The 22876-nt window shown below is 42.7% G+C and overlaps 1 protein-coding gene across 2 annotated transcripts in view; it reads left to right on the plus strand.

The window, feature by feature from the left end:
* The window catches only part of LOC140128256 (complement C3-like), a 64610-nt gene that overhangs the window by 5762 nt on the left and 35972 nt on the right, over positions 1-22876 (plus strand). For both annotated transcript variants that reach the window (XM_072149816.1, XM_072149817.1), the window contains exons 6-22: positions 4711-4790; positions 4870-4957; positions 6523-6625; positions 6991-7111; positions 8012-8127; positions 9349-9495; positions 11587-11799; positions 14408-14599; positions 15648-15797; positions 16815-16944; positions 17385-17459; positions 18046-18190; positions 19962-20050; positions 20881-21020; positions 22264-22476; positions 22563-22623; positions 22722-22808. In XM_072149816.1, coding sequence (XP_072005917.1) covers positions 4711-4790; positions 4870-4957; positions 6523-6625; positions 6991-7111; positions 8012-8127; positions 9349-9495; positions 11587-11799; positions 14408-14599; positions 15648-15797; positions 16815-16944; positions 17385-17459; positions 18046-18190; positions 19962-20050; positions 20881-21020; positions 22264-22476; positions 22563-22623; positions 22722-22808 — 2150 coding nt within the window. The remainder of the gene's footprint in view (positions 1-4710; positions 4791-4869; positions 4958-6522; positions 6626-6990; positions 7112-8011; positions 8128-9348; positions 9496-11586; positions 11800-14407; positions 14600-15647; positions 15798-16814; positions 16945-17384; positions 17460-18045; positions 18191-19961; positions 20051-20880; positions 21021-22263; positions 22477-22562; positions 22624-22721; positions 22809-22876) is intronic.

Genomic DNA, 22876 nt, shown 5'->3' on the forward strand with positions numbered 1-22876 from the left:
CAACGTCCACATCTTCAAGTTGCTTAGCCTGGAGATGCTGCCCTATAGGCTGGTAGAGACCGAGGCCTTTCGAAAGCTCATGGCGGCGGCCGCCCCTCGGTATTCGGTCCCCAGCCGCCACTACTTTTCCCAATGTGCCGTCCAAGCCCTGCACAAGCACGTGTCAGAGAACATCCTCCGTGCCCTGACCAACGCCGTTTCTGACAAGGTCCACCTGACCACGGACACGTGGACGAGTGCTGCCGGGCAGGGCCACTGTATATCGCTGACGGCACATTGGGTTAACTTGGTGGAGGCTGGGACCGAGTCTGACCCTGGGGCTGGTCATATACTGCCGACGCCGAGGATTGCGGGGCCTACCTCGGTCCAGGTCTCAAAGGTTTACTATGCCTCCTCCTCCTCCCACCCCTCCTCCACCTCCTCCTCTGTAATACCATCCATGGGCATGGCGCCATCAGTCGGTAGCTCTAGGCACAGAAGCAGTGCCATCGCTAAGCGACAGCAGGCGGTGCTCAAACTGCTGAGCCTAGGCGATAGAAGGCACACCGCCCAAGAGTTATTACAGGGCATCACGGCGCAGACTGATCTGTGGCTGGAACCGCTGAACCTGAAGCCAGGCATGGTTGTGTGTGACAACGGCCGTAACCTGGTGGCAGCTCTGCAACTCGGCAGACTGACACATGTGCCATGCCTGGCCCATGTGTTAAATCTCATAGTTCAGCGTTTCCTCAAGACATACCCCAATCTGTCTGATTTGCTCACAAAGGTGCGCCGCATCTGTGCGCATTTCAGGAAGTCCAGCACAGATGCTGCCACTCTCAGGGCAGCGCAGCGCCGCCTCCAACTGCCCGCTCACCGACTGTTGTGCGACGTGCCCACGAGGTGGAAATCAACACTAACCATGTTATCCAGAGTTTACCAGCAGCGCAGAGCGATTGTAGACTGCGAGATGTCAACTTCCACCAGAACTGGTAGTCAGGTCAGTCAGCTTCCTCAAGTCTACAATGAGGAGTGGACGTGGATGTCTGATATCTGTCAGGTGCTGAGTAACTTTGAGGAGTCAACACAGATGGTCAGTGGCGATGCCGCCATCATCAGCCTCACCATCCCGCTGCTTGGCCTGTTGAAAAACTCTCTGGTCAGCATGAAGTCGGAAGCTTTGCGCTCATCACAAGAGACGGGGGAAGAAGATTCCCTTGTTGATAGCCAAAGCACCCTTAGGTCTGTTTCTCAGCACATATCGGAGGAGGTGGAGGAGGATGAGAAGGAAGAGGAGGAGAATGTTGGCGAGACAGAAGAGGGGACCATTGTTCAGTCCTTCACTGTTCAGCGTGCATGGGCAGAAGAAGAGGAGTTGGAGGAGTTGGAGGAGGAGGAAATGGACAGTCAGGCCAGTGAGGGGAGTGAATTCTTGCGCGTTGGGACTCTGGCGCATATGGCAGATTTCATGCTAAGCTGCCTATCCCGTGACCCTCGCGTTCAAAGAATTTATTCCAGCACCGATTACTGGGTATTCACTCTCCTGGACCCACGGTACAAGCAAAATCTTTCCACTCTCATCCCTGGAGAGGAAAGGAGTGTGAGAATGCATGAATACCAGCAGGCCCTCGTGCACAAGCTGAAACAGTATTTCCCTTCTGACAGCGCTAGCGGCAGAGGGCGTACTTCTGCGGGACAAGTAGCGAGGGAGAGTAGGCGACCAGGCAGCTTGTCCAGCACTGGCAGGGGTACGCTTTAGAAGGCCTTTGCCAGTTTTATGTCACCCCAGCAAGACACTGTCACCTGTCCCCAGTCTCGGCAGAGTAGGGCTGATCTTTACAGAAAGATGGTGAGGGAGTACGTAGCTGACCATACCATCGTCCTAAATGATCACACAGCTCCCTACAACTACTGGGTTTCAAAGCTGGACATGTGGCACGAACTGGCGCTGTACGCCTTGGAGGTTCTTGCCTGCCCTGCCGCTAGCGTGTTGTCCGAGCGGGTTTTCAGTGCAGCTGGTTGCATCATCACCGATAAGCGTACACGCCTGTCGACTGACAGCGCTGACAGGCTGACGCTTATCAAGATGAATAAAGCCTGGATTTCTCCGCATTTCCATTCTCCACCAGGTGAAAGAAGCTGAACCTGAATAATGTATGCACTCCTCCTCCTCATTGTCCTCCTTCTCCTCCTCTTTGTACACTAAAGCAGAGGAAACTGGCTATTTTTTTGCCAGGGCCAACTGGCTCTGGCTATAGTACTCTATGTATTTAATTTTTCTGGAGGGCCAACTACCCTGTCCTCTGTTTTAAACAATTTTTGGGAGTGCCACATACAGGCACTCAATCTATGTACTTTTTCTGGAGGACCAGCTACCTGCTCCTCTGGTTTGAAAACTTTTTTGGACTGCCACATACAGGCACTCAATTTATTTAATCTTTTTGGAGGACCAGCTACCTGCTCCTCTGCTTTGAAAACTTTTTTGGACTGCCACATACAGGCACTCAATCTATGTAATTTTTCTGGAGGACCAGCTACCTGCTCCTCTGGTTTGAAAACTTTTTTGGACTGCCACATACAGGCACTCAATTTATTTAATCTTTTTGGAGGACCAGCTACCTGCTCCTCTTGTTTGAAAACTTTTTTGGACTGCCACATACAGGCACTATCCAAATTAAATTGTCTCCATAGCAGCCTCCACACGTCGTCTTTTTAGCTGCCTTTACACGTTGTCTCCATTGCTACCTCCACACGTCATCGCCATAGCTGCCTCCAAAAGTAGTCCATATAGCTGCCTCCATACATGGTCCCCTTATCAAACGAGCTGTGTCAGGCAGAATTTTGGATTGTTTTCATGGCTTCCATGTTAACTTTGTCGCCACCCTGCTGTGTAATCCACAAAATATACTGGCAAACTTTTATCATTTACCAATATTATTTCAGCGCTTCTTGTGCATCTGTTTACATTCCCCTCACCCGCCATATCCCAAACTTATAAGAACGCTACTACACTTGATCTTATACAAAAGGTTCTTAGAAGTGCTGTTTGGGGAGTAGCCTAGAGACAGGGGCTTGGATTGGCGAAAGCTCGCCTGGCTGCAGAGCGCCAGCTCCATGCCAAGATCCAACTAACATAGTTTTAACTGCAGCACCTTTAATCTACTACTAGTTCACTGCCTCCATACATGGTCCCCTTATCAAACGAGCTGTGTCAGGCAGAACTTTGGGTTGTTTTCATGGCTTCCACATCAAACTTGTTAACTTTGTCGCCACCCTGATGTGTAATCCACAAAATATACTGGCAAACTTTTATCATTTACCGATATTATTTGAGCGCTTCTTGCTCACCTCCTTTGGTTCCTCTCTGCCACCCATTGGTTTTAAGCCTGAGTCCATTTGGGGTATGTTGCCAAGACACTCTCTAGCCTGCCGCTGCTGCCGCTGCCTCTGCATAGTCCCCTATAGTGTCAGGGTCAATTATTGGATGTTTTAGATGCTATCTAGCCTCATTCGGTCACTCTGTCATTGCCATGCTGTTGCCCATACTTTTGGCATAATGGTGCGATTAAGCAGCCTCAGAGGCATCCATTCATGCTGCCCCTGCTGTTTCCTGTCCATTTCCGTGGTGTTTCCATCCTTTTCTGAGGTTCCCAGGTGCTTGGCCAAGCTTCCCTGTGCAGATCCTTGGTCCCCTTGAAAAATGGGGAAAAGCATCGGGAAAAGTTCGTCTCGAATAACGAGTACCCGAGCATTTTAGTGGTCGCTCATCTCTAAATTTCATACATAAAATTGTGCCAAATTCTGAGCCAAAATGATCAATGACCACAAACACCTGCACCATCTTCATTATAGCATTTAAAGGGGTTTGCCCATGAAAGACAATTTTCAAATTTCAATCCCCTAGTGATGTTTACACAATAAAGATCATTATTAACCCCTTACTTTTACTCAGTTTTATTCCTCTTCTAGCTCTTATCACTCAGTGACGGTCAGTATGAGATTCAAGAGTGTGGCCGGGGACTCTCTAAGCAGACACTTCATAATCCCTCTGTGCTGTGGGAGACTGTGGGCTGACAATGTGCTTAGATTATCAGGGTACAGGTTTATATATACTTTCATTTAGCTTCTGAACATTCTACTAGTATCTGACACATAGAAAGAGAGAGATGAGACAGATCAGAGATGTTGAGATCCATGAGATGCATATTACACACAATGACATTCTCAGCTCATAACAGACAATGTCAGCTCTGCTGTGCCTCCTTCCCCTGGATATAGGCCTTATTTGCCTATAGGTTGTAGAGTAATACCCTTCATACAGTTGCATGTTAAATTCATGTTAATTGATTTGTTATTTGACAACCCTCAGTCTTAGTTTCAAACTCTGTACCAAAAAGTTGTGGCTGGACGAGTAACTGGCTTCCAATCTAACCGACAAATACATTATTGTTCAAAGTATTTGTATGAGTATATGTGTATTCCATTGGTGTTATATAGTTCTAATTTAAGCAATTGTTAGAAGGACATAATAACAAATCTTATAAGAACATTACTCTGGTGAGAAGAGTCGAAGATTTTAACATAAGGTTTTTCCACTACATACCTGCCGTAGGCCACAGTCTACCCCTTTCACGCATGTACATATACTGGATCTTACTATAGGCCCGATTATCAGATCCCATCCTGACATACTTCAACATAAATAACATAGCAACAAAATCTTGTCCGCAGTCTTGGTGTCTGGACCCTCACGGCCAGGTATGATGACTCTACGGAGAAATTCACCACCAACTTTGAGGTCAAAGAATATGGTAAGAGGACAGGAGTACATGAGAGTTACTCCAGGTGTAATGAACTACACATACACTCACAATGGCTCCTCTTTTTTAGTCCTTCCGAGTTTTGAGGTTACCATAAAGGCGCAGCGCAATTTCATCTATCTTGAAGATATGTCATTTTCTGTGACTATCAATGCGCAGTGAGTATTTTCAGGAAATTGTGAATGATATTTCAAAATCAGTTTAAAAATAATGCTTAAAAAGAGGCTGCATGCCAACAAATTTGGTAATTTAAAAGAGTGGTTGATTAATTTTAAAAGTGAATTCAAATCTGAATGCCTGGACCCCAATTAATCACCAAATGGGGGTCCTGTTAATAAAATGATGGAACTACAAGTCAAGCATAAAAGAAGAAAAGATAGCCAGATGTTGTGTTGGTTGGTCGTGGGATTCTCTCGAACAGCAAATGGAGTAATAAAACATTTTCAACCTGCAGTTTTATCAGTGATAGGGAACAGGACTCTAATTCTCACGATTGTTGAGGTCCCAATGGTCTAAACCCACCAGTCAGAATGTGGCCAAGGGATAACCATTAAATATAGGAGAATGGGGAAGATTTATGAAAGTGTCGGTGAATAGACCAGTGCAGAGATAGACTCCACAATCTCATCTACGACAGATACATGCTGGTGGAAGATACCTCTGGAGTCAGTGGGGTCTAGTGATCACATGACCCTCCTTCTGCGGCCATTTTATGGACAGGGATGTCTGGCTGATGAGGTAAAAGACAGGAGGCTTCACTTTACATATCAAGAAAGCGAAGCAGAACTATAACTAGATGTATTTTGGTAAATTACTTAATATCCTGCCCCCCACACACAAAAAGCATGAGAAAAAGTGGTTAATCACTTTAACAACTTTCATCCTGTCATTTAAAAACATCGCTTTTGGACTGTGTGTAGTCAAATGTATCACCTCTACCGTTAGAAATACTTGGTGCACTCCATTCGCAATTCAGCGGCGCGTTATCCGACGTTGATTCCGGTTCTGTCGGGATTCACTAGGTGTCGCTGCTGCACTGAAGTCCGCCGGAGTTCACCTTCTTCGTCCTGGTGTATGTGAGTGCTATTCTTGTGACACAAATTTATTTATTTTCCCCATGGCCATGCCCCCCGATTTCTGTTGCGTGAAAACCGGCGCCGATACGCCAAAATCCAATCGTGTGCGCCAAAATCCCGGGGCAATTCGACGCAAATCGGAAATATTCAGAAACCTGACGAAAATGCGTGATTCGGACCCTTAGTAAATGAGCCTCTATGTGTGGAAGGCAACGCCGAGCAGTCCTGGCCGGGGCAGACAATAGTGGAGCACCGCCACCGGCTGGGGACCTTCATCTGGGTTTTGGGCTTGTACTATACATATGCACTGGTTTATCTGTGAGTGGTAATATGCCAAGTAATCTAGTACAGGAACTACTTTGTATGATGTATTGTAGTGGATAATGCCAGCATCATGGGTGGTCTAGCTTGGTGATCAAGTATTTTTAATGATTTAGCCTATGGAAAAGAACAAAGCTCACATACCTGATGGTCTGGGGTCGTTATTGCGCTAATTTCAAAACTATAGACATTAATTTGTAAATTAATTGTAGCCAGTGTAGTGAAAAAGTGATTTTCTACCAGATATCTAATGTTATAGTAATGGAAATACTGGCATTACATATGCAGACAGTGTACATGTCTCGTGAAGCTCTTACGCTCTATAGATACCTCTACGGGAAGCCGGTTTCTGGTGAAGCCTTCGTCCTGTTCAAACTGAAGAGAGGAAATGAAGAGAAAAAACTGACTGATTCTCTAAGAAGGATTCAGGTAATGTGAAATATGGGAAAATATCCTCGACTTGATTTGGGATGTTTTATGTTGTAGATGCCATGGTCAATAGTGACGACTGCATCTAAGTGGTTGGTGGAATGGATGAAGGAAGGAAGGAAGGAAGGAAGGGGATGGGGGCAGGGACATAGGTTTGGTTTTTAAAAGATCCCCATGCAACTTGTATGTATCTAGATTACAATTTAGGGTATTAAACAGCTCCTTGAGAATGGGCCCAGATTCAGGACAGAACCATCTGTAACACTGAAGTCATCATGGGGTACCTGACATTGGACAATACATTAATGTCTGGAGGCTGGATAGAAGGACTCACTATGAATGGTTATATGGTTATGTGCACCTAGATTTCTGATGGAACTGGGGAGGTGGAACTTCTGACCAAAGATCTGATGAAAGACTTCAGAGATCGTGAGGATTTGGTTCAGTACAGATTACACATTGCTGTCACAGTCATAGCCGACTCAGGTGAGAGGTGACCACAAGACGGCTGGCAAATGATTCACTAACTTGTCCCGACCTCTTGAGGGGTCAAATGATTGTGTTAACTAGCAACTGATCTGCAAATATGGACCGCATGTGGATGACGTCCATGTGCCATAAGTTGTTTTCAATCAACTTCTGTGAGAAGACCTGAGCCGCAATACAGGACCTGCTATGTTTTTTCTACAGCCTATTCACGGATCAGTGAAAAACACAATCTTTTGCCTGGGTCTTTTGGAATAACGCTATTGAGATGTACATGTACGTCGGAAAATGCAGTCTATTGGCACATCTCAATGGGCATGTACGTATTAGCCATGGTCCGAACTTAGAAGCAGAGACCCTGCGATCACTACAGGAGCCTGGCTGTGTGTGACAGTCAGGTTCCCGCACTTACAGCTGGGACCTGATACTCACAATCCCGGGTGTCTAATCCTATATAAATGCAAGGGTCATAGTGACCACGGTGCCGATTGCTTACCTGGCCAATCGGCACCCTCCGTGCCAGGTACATAGGTCCCAACCACTTCAATGGAAGCCCTGTAAGTTCTGGAGGTCCTGTGAAGGACCCTAGGGCTGCCTTCAGTGGATGCCTGTCAGAACGAAAATTATAAATCTTGCTTTACATGGCGTTCCACTAGCAGTGGTTCTATGTTTAAGCCACTATTCTTAAGAATCGCGAAAAAAAATCCTTTTCAATTTTTTGCCAATTTTTGAGCCAAACAAATCAACAATAAATAACCCCTATATATGGAAAATAAAACAGCACTGACAGCCTTAAGTTTAAAAATAAAATCATAAAAACGCAGATAACACGTTGTACCCCACAGTGACTATTTGTATATTGTATTATTACTCTCATCTCATTACGTGTTTGTGTTGCAGGAGGGGATTTGGTGGAAGCGGAGCTCAGTAACATTGTTATAGTAAAATCACCGTATAAAATCCTCTTCACCCGGACACCCAAATATTTTAAACCCGGAATGCCCTTTGACCTGACGGTAGGTGGCATCGTGTAATGTTTTCCTTTACTTCACAATTCACTTAAGAGAAATATAATTTAAAGGGTTTTCCACCACAGACACGTAGAATAAGTGTCCACCATAGAAACATAGAATAAGTGTCCACCATAGAAACATAGAATAAGTGGGTTGTCCTGAATGTATCCTCCCATAGTTCTGCTTTTCGGCCTCATGCACCGACTGCACAAATAAAATTTAGTCCAACCACCAGGAGCTTGGGCCCCTTTAACCCTGAACCAACACCCACCGATAATAAAACACACAAGGACATGTTTTAAAGTTATACTTATGGGTTGACATGAGGGTCGGCCACAGCTTTATTATACATTAACCATTGATATTGAAATATTTTTTTGTTATATTTTCAAGATATTATTTAAACAATTTAACACATTTTTGTAAACAAGAACATTTAGTGCAAAAATCGGCATGTAGGCCGATAACCCCAACTTACCCGCCAGCTGTGACAACAGTGTATCAACGAAAACCCCTCAAGAGATGGCGGGTGGGAAACGCGATCCAGAAGAGAGGGTGAGCGAAGGCTGTAGCAAGTATTTAAGCTACCACCCACGGCACTAGCCCAGCCCCTAGTCCCGCAGCCCACATCACCAGACCTTACACAGGAAATAGGGAGGGAAAGAAAACCACCTCATGTTGAAGAGGCCATGCTCTGCACCTAACTCCCTCCATCTATTCGCTTTTCTGCACTCATTACCCGAACCCTGTACCTCTAGGCTTACAACGACCATTATGGGGACCGTTGTCTAGCTGCAACATTTGTAGCCAGATCCTACGTCCTCCGTAGAAGTTTATGTTTCTCGGTCACGGGCCACTCTTTGGCACCACAATATGACTTGGCGTCATGTCCAATATTTTGCCATATTGCGGCTTTCTATGGAGAGGGGAGGGGAGAGGAGAGCTGCTTGCTTCTCCTGGTCGAGGTGAGCACACGTTTGTGTGCATTTGGTCTCAGAATGGGTCCCTGTATTTCTCTCTTTATGTTATGATATATTTGGGTTAAAGAAACCAATAGCATCTCACCTGTCCACAGGCCGTATATATCCTCCATTCAAATTCTGTGCTACAATGGTGACCCAACCCACAGACGGGTGGGCTATTAGAAGGAAAGCAGCCATGTTTTTTTATAATCCTGCCCAACCCCTTTAAGTGGGATTATTTGCCAATGTGTCTATCCAATAGGTGATGGTGACAAATCCAGATGGTTCTCCAGCCAAAAATATCCCGGTGGTGGCAGAACCTGGAAAAGTCTACGCTACAACCATTCAGGACGGAACAGCAAGGATCATTCTGGACACAGACACAGAAACCAAGACTCTGGATATCAATGTAAGTAAAATCTTCTTTGTATAGGAGAGTGAATCAATTTGGAAATTGCCCCAAATTTGTGTAAATTCTAAATTATTGAGATTCATTTCAATTTAATGCTGTATTGAAAGGCTCAGACCTCTAGGACAAGAAAGTTCCTGGACACTTGTTGGAGGCGGCAACCTCAAGTAATTTAGAGTAACACCCCCATTAATATTGTGCAGCACACACCCCTAAGTATAGCACAACACCCCCAATTAATGTAGCGCAGCCTCCAGCTCTTCATGCAACACAAAACCCCCTCTTAATGTAATACAGCCCCTTCTATAAATATAGCACAGCCCCCTTAAAGCAAATTCGTCACCAGAAATGTCATTTTTAGATGGTGGCTGGTACTAATAGTCTATGCTATGCTGATATTAAAAACTCCTTTTTCAGCATTCTAAATCATTTCAGTACTTTATAATAGTTTATTTCACATTACATGGCTCCCTGCTAGCAGCATGTGGTGAGTCCCTGGGAGGGCAGCCTGTGTCTCCTTATGCATTCTTCCTCTATTCATCACCATGCCCCTCCCCTGCACATTACAGGAAGTGGGAATGGGAGATGGAGCTGCATATGTGTTGAGGAGAGAAAACTGACACAGGCTGCAGCCCCTGAGACTCACCCCATGCTTCTGGCAGGAACTCAGGTAATGAAAAAATAGTTTTATGAAGTACTGCAATGATTCAGAATGCCGACAAAGAATTTTTTAATATCAGCAGAAATTTCCTGGTGACAGGTTCACAATAATCTAGAACATCTGCAACATCCCCCACTGAGGCCTTGCCTTTTTCTGGCTTGGGGGCAGCTGGATCCCTTAGGGACCGGAGTAGCTGACGAAGTGCGGCTTAGCGCATCGCTGATGGAAGTACAAGAAATTAAAAGGCTGAAGGAATCGGATGTTTCTCCCTGGTGCGACCCCTTTGTAGATGTAGGGATTATTATTATTATAGTGGTGTTCCTCGGGAGATGGTCACAGCCTGGTATATGTAGCTTCAGGCTGGAGATGGATGGATGGCTGCTTCAGCAACAGGATGATGCAGACTCCTGAAGGTGGATGTCCCACCACAAAGGGGTTTTATAACCTCCCATTGTGAGGCAGCAAGCTTCTTATCCAACCAGCAATGCAATGCAATAACAACAAGGCATCTCATTGGTTGTAAGAATTATACATTCCTTCTCAGGCAGATAGTTACCAGCTGCAGTACCATTTCTAGACACTGGAGGTCTCCCTTGGTTGCTCGGGCCCAGAGAAACGCTATTGAATGGAGAGAGGTTTTGATTTCGAAACACTGCTTTGGCAGGGGTGTTGCACATCCCCCACCCTACTTCTGCCTACATTTTTAAGGTTTCTGATGAAAGTGGTAGACAAACCTGGATAAGGCAAAGTCACGAACAAGCAAAGTTACTAACCCAATATAGCCATAAAGGATTTTATTATAACTGACATTACCACATGGAATATTGAAATAAATGAAAGTATGCTCCCCAGAAGGATGAGGTAAATGGGCTCCTTTCTCCTGATCTAGATTGCTGAAGTGGTTAAGAGGTACATGCTGTATCAGGGCAATGAGGGTGTTGATAATTTTGGAGATCTAGCACTATAAAGGGATTGTGGTTAGGACATATGGTTAGTTAAGGGATATAGAATGGGTTGGCCTATAATTGGTTATTTGGGACATTGTTGGTGCAAATAAAGAATTCCTATGGTCCAGATATCACATTCCTGCTTTCCGAAATCAGTGAAGGTGTCAATGACAACGTCTATTCCTGTCCGGGGCAGTGAATGAGTTTAATACCTAGTAAAGTCTAGTCTATCTTAGTTCGGCTTAAAACTATCCTTAGGACTGACACCGGAATAGTGTCTAAAAGGGAACATTAAGATCACAACTGACTAGAGCTCCCTCTAGTGGTGTAGCCCCAGATCTGAAAAACTATTGTATCTAATATTGTCATTCACCTAAGACATTAACCACGGTGAAGGATGGCGCTGATTCTGGATTTTGGCTATTTGTATTTTAATTTAAATAGCTTTTAATTTTGATATTTTTATGTTTTTATATTTCATAGGTAAAAACAGCGGAAGGCCAGATACTACCAACAAGACAAGCGTCCGGTAGACTGACAGTGTTTCCATACAGAGATTCTAATGGACAGGGGAATTACTTACACATCACGTTCAAAAATGATGTGCTGGAACGTGGGGAAAAAGTCTTTATAAGTTTCATCACTCAAAATAGAAACAGTAAAGTTCATGATCAGAAACTACATTTAACCTACCTGGTATGTAGTACTATCAATTATATATTCCCTATGTACAAGAATATAACTACTATAATACTGCCCCCTATGTACAAGAATATAACTACTATAATACTGCCCCCTATATACAGGAATATAACTACTATAATACTGCCCCCTATGTACAAGAATATAACTACTATAATACTGCCCCCTATGTACAAGAATATAACTACTATAATACTGCCCCCTATGTACAAGAATATAACTACTATAATACTGCCCCCTATGTACAGGAATATAACTACTATAATACTGCCCCCTATGTACAAGAATATAACTACTATAATACTTCCCCCTATGTACAAGAATATAACTACTATAATACTGCCCCCTATGTACAGGAATATAACTACTATAATACTGCCCCCTATGTACAAGAATATAACTACTATAATACTGCCCCTATGCACAAGAATATAACTACTATAATAATACCCCCTATGTACAAGAATATAACTACTATAATACTGCCCCCTATGCACAAGAGTATAACTACTATAATACTACCCCCTATGTACAAGAATATAACTACTATAATACTGCCCCCTATGTACAAGAATATAACTACTATAATACTGCCCCCTATGTACAAGAATATAACTACTATAACACTGCCCCCTATGCACAAGAATATAACTACTATAATCCAACCCCCTATGTACAAGAATATAACTACTATAATACTGCCCCCTATGTACAAGAATATAACTACTATAATACTGCCCCCTATGTACAGGAATATAACTACTATAATACCGCTCCCTATGTACAAGAATATAACAATTATAATACTGCCCCCTATGTACAGGAATATAACTACTATAATACCGCTCCCTATGTACAAGAATATAACTACTATAATACTGCCCCCTATGTACAGGAATATAACTACTATAATACCGCTCCCTATGTACAAGAATATAACTACTATAATACTTCCCCCTATGTACAAGAATATAATTACTATAATACTGCCCCCTATGTACAAGAATATAACTACTATAATACTGCCCCTATGTACAAGAATATAACTACTATAATACTGCCCCCTATGTACAAGAATATAACTACTATAATACTGCCTCCTATGTACAAGTATATAACTACTATAATACCGCTCCCTATGTACAAGAATATAACTACTATAATACTTCCCCCTATGTACAAGAATATAACTACTATAATACTGCCCCTATGTACAGGAATATAACTACTATAATACTTCCCCCTATGTACAAGAATATAATTACTATAATACTGCCCCCTATGTACAAGAATATAACTACTATAATACTGCCCCCTATGTACAAGAATATAACTACTATAATACTGCCTCCTATGTACAAGAATATAACTACTATATCACTGCTCCCTATGTACAAGAATATAACTAATATAATACTGCCCCTATGTACAAGAATATAATTACTATAATACTGCTCCCTCTGTACAAGAATATAACTACTATAATACTGCCCCCTATGTACAGGAATATAACTACTATAATACTGCCTCCTATGTACAAGAATATAACTACTATAATACTGCCCCCTATGTACAAGAATATAACTACTATAATACTGCGCCCTATGTACAAGAATATAACTACTGTAATACTGCCCCCTATGTACAAGAATATAACTACTATAATACTGCCCCCTATGTACAAGAATATAACTACTATAATACTGCCCCCTACGTACAAGAATATAACTACAATAATACTGCCCCCTATGTACAGGAATATAGCTACTATAATACTGCCTCCTATGTACAGGAATATAACTACTATAATACTGCCCCCTATCTACAGGAATATGACTATTATAATACTGCCCCCTATGTACAAGAATATAACTACTATACTACTGCCCCCTATGTACAGGAATATAACTACTATAATACTGCCCCCTATGTACAAGAATATAACTACTATAATACTGTCCCCTATGTACAAGAATATAACTACTATAATACTGCCCCCTATGTACAAGAATATAACTACTATAATACTGCCCCTATGTACAAGAATATAACTACTATAATACTGCCCCCTATGTACAAGAATATAACTACTATAATACTGCCCCTATGTATAGGAATATAACTACTATAATACTGCCCCCTATGTACAAGAATATAACTACTATAATACTGCCCCCTATGTACAAGAATATAACTACTATAATACTGCCTCCTATGTACAGGAATATAACTATTATAATACTGCCCCCTATGTACAAGAATATAACTACTATAATACTGCCCCCTATGTACAAGAATATAACTACTATAATACTATCCTCTATGTACAAGAATATAACTACTATAATACTGCCCCCTATGTACAGGAATATAACTACTATAATACTGCCCCCTATGTACAAGAATATAACTACTATAATACTGCCCCCTATGTACAAGAATATAACTACTATAATACTGCCCCCTATGTACAAGAATATAACTACTATAATACTGCCCCCTATGTACAGGAATATAACTACTATAATACTGCCCCCTATGTACAAGAATATAACTACTATAATACATTCTTGTTTATGTTGTACTTGTTCTACTCTCATAGGTCCTGAGCCGGGGACAGATAGTGACTATGGGTCGGCAGGAGCGGGGGAGCGGTCAGTCTTTGGTCACTGTCCCTCTGGTCATTACAGAGCAGCTCTTACCGTCTTTCCGGATTGTGGCTTATTACACTGTGGGGGATGAGCTGGTGTCCGACTCCCTCTGGGTGGATGTTGTAGACGACTGCATGGGAACGGTAAAGAGGAGTGACTTTCATTTTGCACAAGAAAAAAAAAACAAGAAAGAAAATAAAATTGAAAATAAACAAAAGATTCCGTCATAAATGAAGTTTAATATAAAAATGTTTAAGTAAGATGATAGCAATATAGTGATAAGAAAAATAATTTATATAATATTATATATTATAATTATTATTATTTTATTAATGAAATACATTTTTGGCAAAAAAGAAGAAGAAAGAGAATGAATAAAAGACTATTAAAAGGTAGTAATAGTAACTCAAAATACTAATATTTTTATACTTGCCCATAAAGTTGTGTTTCTGATACTATATTTCGAGAGCACTTCCTCCATGTTCTGCACTGGCTACATAAAGTGTGCAGCAAAGTGTGTGCTTTATGGCAGCTGCTATACCAGCACTTAAGGACATTTTTAAAAATGGGAATTGAATGAGCAAGTAAAAAACAATTTCTGACAGCGTGACGTTTTTTAGCTCATTTGCATATGATTTTCTGTAGGGTTTTCTGAACGTTTACAGTAAAGGAGGGAAAGCTTAAAGGGTTATTCTCATCCAGACATTAATATGTGATTTAATTCATCTGCCATATTGATGCATTTTTTCATTTGAATGTTATTAGAAAACAATGTACCCAATTTTCCATAATCAAGATTGTTGTCCTTGGATATGACCACCGCTGCTGGAAGGATTCTACAAAGAAGCAAATAGTTTTTGTATATGAAATGGCTGGGAGTTACTCCATATCCTACAGACATCCGGTGGTGATGAATGCAAAATCCAGGCAGATATCAATAGCACATGCATGGCCACCGCTGTCAGAGCACGGGAGTGGTCGTATCCAAGGGCAGCTACCATGTTTCAAATGTAAATACCCAGATGGGATTACCCTTTTAAGTGTATATTTCATACCCAGTCTGAAGGGGCCATTAATTCAATGGGTGACTGTGTCCCCTTAGGAAGTGAATGTACTGCTGGCAGTGAACTAGTATGTAATATTGAAGGGATATCTATGCCCCTTTAAGTGTTCTCTTCTGTCATTACACAGCTGAAGTTAAGTGGACGCAAAGCCACAGCAGAACCTGGAGAACCGATCAGTCTTACACTGCGAGCGGATCACAATGCTACCGTGGTACTAGTGGCCGTGGATAAGGCCGTCTATGTGATGAACAACAACTATAGAATGACCCAGAGCAAGGTAACTTCCTAGGACCTTCAAGGGTGCGCTAAGCCTAAGAGTTTTCCAGAATTGTCCCCAATATAAGAGAAAATACGAGAACATTTGTCTTATTCTGAGCAGGAAATGTGGAGTTTCTTCCGCCGCCGCCCCCCCCCCTCCCAATGTTTGTCTTTTCGGGCAGGTTAAGAGTGGGGTTAAAAGGATATTCATCAGCATTTTTGACCTTACAAAGCTAGAGGTACAGGTGTTCTGGGTGGGTCTTTCAGCCTGAACAACTTTTAGCTCTAGGAATTGAACTAGTTACCAAACTTCCCCTCTGCTCTGATTCACTGCTGTAGTATCCAACCAGAATCCTGCCCCAGCACTTACTCAGAGCTGACGGAAGGAACTGTGAAATTTCTTAGTGAGAAGAGCAGAAAGCTCTTCAGGCTGAGAGACCGTGTATGGAAGGGAAAGGCTCTGGACATACTATTATCGTGAGCTTTGGACACACTCTACTGGATACAGTAGACCTTAGGTTCTATGGAGCCTGAAATTTTTTTTCTGACTGTTTAACCTCTGGGGCCCATTATCATGTTAGGACATGGGCCACTCTAATTCTACAATTGACAGACTGGAGATTACATATGGAGAGGTAGGGGAAGATTAGAGATGTATGGATGGAATCTCATGGCCATATTTTGGCACCATCTGGTATTTTATATAAACTGTGGCCCCGGGCACATTTCAAAGTGGGACCCACATGTTGAGATATGGTATCATCAAAAAGGCAAATCCGTGGGGGGCGTGGTGTGCCGAGGACGGCATCACTGGGATCAATACGGGTCTATCAATGACACAATTAAAATCTAAAAGGATCCGGAACAAATAAACACTTTTCCCCTAGTCAAATATGAAGGTGCTGAATCCTCTCGAATGATTGGTCTGGTGCAAGAAACCATTTATACATGAAATCATGTACAAAATCATCCAATATTTGCTGCTGTGGATCTAAAAACATTACATAAATGTAAGTAATGTTTCGTTGACTTTCAGATGTGGAGCACTGTAGAGGATTCCGACATTGGCTGCTCTCCAGGGAGCGGCGCTGACAACATGGGGGTCTTCTATGATGCCGGACTCGCAGTGGAGACTAATTTTGGACTGAGAACCAAGCAGAGATCTGGTAAGAAAATATCTCACCAACCGTGATATTTGGCTTAACTTTAGTATTATTTGGGGGGTTTTTGCATGACCATTGCGAAGCCAAAACCAGAGGACAATCTGAGAACCTTAACTTAGTCTGAGTTTATTGAAGGACTACCATTTATTATTCAGCTCAGTATTGTGGCATGGTAGATAACCCCTGACATGATACAATCCTCAACGAAATTCAATCTAAGGACAAAATCACCAACCGGTGAAGAAAACATGGGGGCTCCATCCAGGGCTATAAACAGATTACATGCGCCCCATTTTCTTCTTATAAATAACCCTAAGTTACTGGGCAAAAGATGATCAAGAGCTTGAGGTTAAGGTTCCCAAGAGCTAACAGTGGTGACTGGTAAATCGTTACACAATCAATTTTAAAAACCTTGAAAAAGTAAAAACTCACTTTTCCTCTAGATTCATCCTGTGAGGCTGGTAAACGACGAAGACGGAGGTCAACAGCAGAACTGATGGAATATAGGTCCATGAAAGGTAAGGCTCTACGGGCAGTTGCCAATGTTTGGGCTCTCGATGGCTGCCCAACTGGTATTGTTGTCCAATAGGACCATAGATGGGGATCCAGTAGGGTCACACCAAATCATCCATAACCTCTATTGGAAGTGGTTGTCTACTATTTATCAACAAATTTCCAAGAGTACAGATGATTGTGGAGGATGAAATGATCTATGGGATAACTGGTGGCTGGAGACCCACTGTGCTATTCACTGGGCTTTGACTTTGGGCCAACTGTAAGGAAGTTATTCCCAAACCACCCAAGCTTTAACCCTTTCTCCTCTATGATGGGATTTGGTCTTGGGTACAGGGAGATCTTGAGGCTACAACCTATGAAGGTGGATCTGATGTGGCAGATTGTTGGAAAAATGAAAAACAGAAAATAGAGGATTCCTCAGATATGTAATATCATATTATATTATATTTTATATTATATTACCAAAGTGGAAAGGGGTCATGGCGAGTCACCTGCTTCAGACCCATAAATGCTTCATTTGGAAGACTCAGAGAAAGATGTAGTCACAAGTCCACGTAGTCAGCATTTTCAAAATTGTGTCTTTCCCAGGTCAAAATGATGATGAGATTTATGATGATGGGACTGTCATTGATGATGAATACCTCTTAGATACTGAAATCATCAGTAGAAATTTCTTTCAAGAGAGCTGGATGTGGGATGTGGTGAGAATGGAGAAGGCTCCCGATGCTGATGGGTAAGTACCTACCTCTTTTTTCTAGTTTTAGGTAGAATGATGGGTTATAGGTTAGCACAAAGGTCTTGGGTCCAGATCATTCAATCATTTCGTGCTCTCCATATTCTCAAAAATTATTATAAGTAAAATTTCTATTGGAGGTTTTTTTTGGATAACTTCTCTTAAATTAGTAGATTCAATCTGTATTTACTTATCAAATGATGGCGAGTTCACTCCTGAAATCAATAGAAGCCGCCTTCAGAGGGAAGATCTTCCTCTACTCACACATCTGTGTTACTACCGTTTTCCACTGATCCGATACCAAAAGTCATCAGACAATTCCTCATAAATACTCCCAAATAGAGCTAAAATGATCCACAAATACAGTAATAAAGTTGAGTTGACAAGACGCCAAACCAGCTCACCCGACCCAGTGCTTCACCCCACATAAAAAAAGTATCCGAATGTTCACCCCCACCAGTAGTACCCGCGAGCGAGCCAAATTCTTCTGATGTTTTCCTTAGATGGAAGCTGTGTTACATGGCAGCAACCACAATTTAAAATGGGGGCTCATACAACGACAATGCCAGCTCCAATCACAGTTCTAACCGATTAGGGGGGGGGGGAGTAAACCTGAAATTCTGGCTGAAGTCCTACAATGTTCAGCACAGATCTGAATATTGCAGTTCAGGTCCGCTCACACTTTTGTTGACCTTTTGGATCCTGATCAGTGGAAAACAATAGGAACATTGAAGTGTCCAAAGTGAACCTCTGAAAAGGGTAGAGGAAAATCTTTCATCTGAAGACCACTTCTATGCATATCAGGAGGGAGCTCTCCGACATGTTGGATTTTCAGGATTTATTCTTCGGATTACAGCTTTTCTGGAAAAGTTTGCATATGGGATTAGAGTTGTATTTAATTCATATAACTTCTCTTGTCTAACACCTCTACCGCATGTAACAACCTTCTGGCAGTGCCTTGTAGAATAATATACTGGGGCAGATTTACTTACCCGGTCCATTCGCGATCCAGCGACGCATTCTGTGCGGTGGATTCGGGTCCGGCCGGGATTTATTAAGGCAGTTCCTCCTCCTGCTGCGCTGAAGTCCACTGGAATGCCCTGAAATTCACCGGCCTATTCCTAGTGAAGGTAAGTGCAATTGTCGCGACATTTTTTTTTTTTTAAATGCGGCGTTTTTTTCGAATCCGTCAGGTTTTCGTTCGGCCAAGCCCCCCCATTTCCGTTGCGTGCATGCCGGCGCCGATGCGCCAAAATCCGATCGCGTGCGCCAAAATCCTGGGGCAATTCAGGGAAAATTGGCACAAATGGGAAATATTCGGGTAACACGTCGGGAAAACGCGAATTGGGCCCTTAGTAAATGACCCCCATTGTGTTTTAAGAGATTATTTCTTCCATTACGTCATTTCCAAGACCTCCCCAGTTTAATCCATATGCTAATAAGGAAGTTGGGGCACCAAGGTTGCTTCCTCAGCAACCAGAGAACTGTTGTTCCACGATTGAACCTTTGTTTCTCACATGACAAATTACCTGCTTATCTGGCGTAGACAGTAGTGGTTCTGGAAGGAACAGCAGGTTTCTGGGTAGTAGGAACGACACCAAGTGGACCAAGTGCCTCATTAGCATATGGATTAAAATGGGAATTTCTTAGAAATGACTTAATGGACAGAAATAATAAAGGTATTGTTAAAGCATGCTACATTTTCTTTACAACATCATGCTGTAATTCTTGGGGAGGAGGTAGTCTCCTGTTAACATGCCCACCTTTTCAGTATCTCCACAGAGGTCCTGCGTGGAAAATATTTGCCAGATTCGGTAACAACTTGGGAAGTGTTGGCCATAAGTCTATCTGAACATAAAGGTAAAAACATAAACATCCAATCGAAGGAGGAACATTTCAGAACCTGAAATGTGGAAAATTTCTTAGAAATCGCCATACTTGAGCTTACCCGCTGGATTAGGTCATGATTTCAATTATCAGAAGATGTACAAGGAAAGGTGCTTGTCCTCAAGGTGTAGTTAGAATCCTAGGGGAAAAAATCCAGCTCGAAACGCCCTGACCAAGGAACAGGGGTTTGTTGCTATCCCTTCCCCTAAGCACCAAGGAACATCAACCCTCCCACTGCTGCTTTGGGCCATAGGTGACTTGATGAAGAAATAATGAAAGACTGGATGATGGGCTGCTTAGGTGTCAACTGCTTAGATGTTTTGATCTTTATCTTCAATGTGCGTCGGTAGTAGGGCTGTAATTGTTCATTATGGAGCAATGGATCCACCAAGCGACAAATGGTCTTCTGCAGGTTGGACTGAGTTGTCTAAGAGTCTAAGGAACTCTTCCACCCTTAACCCTAAACCTCGACAAAGAGGTCTGACGTCTCAAGTGAAATTTCCCTGGTCTTAAACCATTTGGGAGCTGGTCCACTGCAACGTCAGGGGGTCGTTAGTAGAGAATGGTCACCAGGATTGGGCATTCTGATGTAACAATCGGTCATCGTGATGTCATAAAGTGGCAGTGAAATAACATGATGGGGCAGTGTGATATCACATGTAGCGTTATGATAACACAACGGCACTTTATCAAGTCACAAATGAAGTCACAATTTCTTTGAATCTCTATATGATCACAATGGATAAAACTCGAACATTGGGTAGACTCTGGTGGTTCTGGTCTCATATGTTATTTCTGTCCAGGGATCTGTGTGGCACCACCCTACGAGATCCAGGCAGTCAAGAATTTCTTCATTGACTTGAAATTGCCGTATTCAGTGGCGCGGAATGAACAGGTTGAAATCCGGGCCATCGTCTATAACTACAAGGACACTGACCTAAAGGTACAGTTAATAGGATATGTTCAAGTGGTCTGATGTGGCTCCCCATATCCCATACCGACCTGAGTATAGGTGTACACTAGAAGCTAGCCATCATTTCTTGAACCATTTTTCATCCACATTTTTACCACTAAGACCAAAGTAGTGTCTAAAATATCATTTTTACCTACAAAATTAAAAAATTATATGCCATAATCATATTTATATGCCACGATCTTGGGCTCTATAGCACTCAAAACCATGGGGCACATTTAATTACCCGGTCCAGTCAAGATCCAGCGGCGCATTCTCTGAAGAGGATTCGGTTCTGTCGGGATTCACTTAGGTCCATGCGCCCGATATCCACCAAGTGTCACTGCTGCTCTGAGGTCAACCGGAGTTCATTTTTCTTCTTTTCTTCCCGGTGCACGTAAGTGCTGATTTTGCGACACAAAACGTTTCTTAAATTCTGCGGAATTTCCAAATCTATCCCCCAATTTCTGTCGCGTGAAAGAAACAAGGCTTTAAAAATTATGCAAATGAGTCTGTGGAGCTCCAGGCTCCATTAACACCTATGGAGGCCAGAGCACCTCAGGCTCATTTGCATAATTTTGAAAGACTTTTTTTAAACAATGGCATAAGACACTTAAAGAAGAGCAGATCCTGCCAGAGGGGGCACACGCCAGCATGTCCTTGTGCTTGGGTTACAATCCTTCATCCTGGTAGTAGATGTCCTTAGAAAGGACCCCAGAAGCATTGATCTGGGGGGGGCTTTGCATCCCTGGCAGCATCTGAAGTGCTCCTCCCCACTAGAGCCTCACAGCATGACTCATCTCCCTCATGATTTGTCTCTTTTCCCCGAAAAAAAAATTCCTTTATTTTTAGTTCACTTGCATTTGGGGGTTAAATGGACTAGAAGCAGTGAAACAATATCCATGAAAGGATGCAAAAAGTAAGGGTATTACCATTGAAGAAAGTCCCATAACCCCATAGCCTATCCCTTATGGTGCATTCACCTTCCTGCTATGGGGGCTATGATCTGGTTGCATGCTTTGGAGTCAGGAGGCTGAGCCGCAAAGTATACTCGTCTGCCTATCGAGAGCGGAGGGGTGAAGGGTGCTCACCCCTGCCCCGTCCTCCTCCTGGGCCAGTTCTTACCCAAGGTCTGGTCCGGGCGAGCACACGGCCATCTAAATAAACACCCATGTATTTGTCATGCGGGTTTATCATGTCCTCATCTTATACAATATGTAATTTGGGGTTGCAGGTTCGGATCTCTCTCTCCCACAATCCTCACGTGTGCAGTCTTTCCACACCAACGAAGAAGTTCACCAAGGTTGTGACAGTCAAGAGTCACTCGTCTTTCTCTGTTCCTATCGTCATCGTGCCCCTCACTGTAGGGAAGCAAAGTGTAGAAGTAATGGCCAACGTCTATGGACAATTTGTGGGAGATGGTGTCCGGAAACTACTAAGGGTTGTGGTGAGATGGAAATCTGTCTGCCTGTCTGTCTTATATCTACTAATGTATGTGATCCTGACCTCTTGGATCCTGTATTCCCATTGCAGCCAGAAGGAGTTCGTAAAACTGAGACTGTGACATCAGTGATACTGGATCCAGAAGCAAAAGGTAGAGATAAGTGTATCCCTCACACAGATGAAGAAAATATGTGATATATATATATGAATCCATAGTACCTGCGTGTTTTCTCCTTATTTCTCCTGTAGGTGGTGAGCACATAGTGACCATTCCAAAGCTCCTGATGAAGAACAGAGTTCCCTGGTCAGATGTTATTACCAAGGTCGATGTACAAGGTCAGAGACCACCTGTCGTGTTTCATTCTTCAACACAAGCTTTTCCGATTCCATATATACCAGGCCGC

The sequence above is a fragment of the Engystomops pustulosus genome, chromosome 4, assembly GCF_040894005.1.
Source record: "Engystomops pustulosus chromosome 4, aEngPut4.maternal, whole genome shotgun sequence".
NCBI lineage: Eukaryota > Metazoa > Chordata > Amphibia > Anura > Leptodactylidae > Engystomops > Engystomops pustulosus.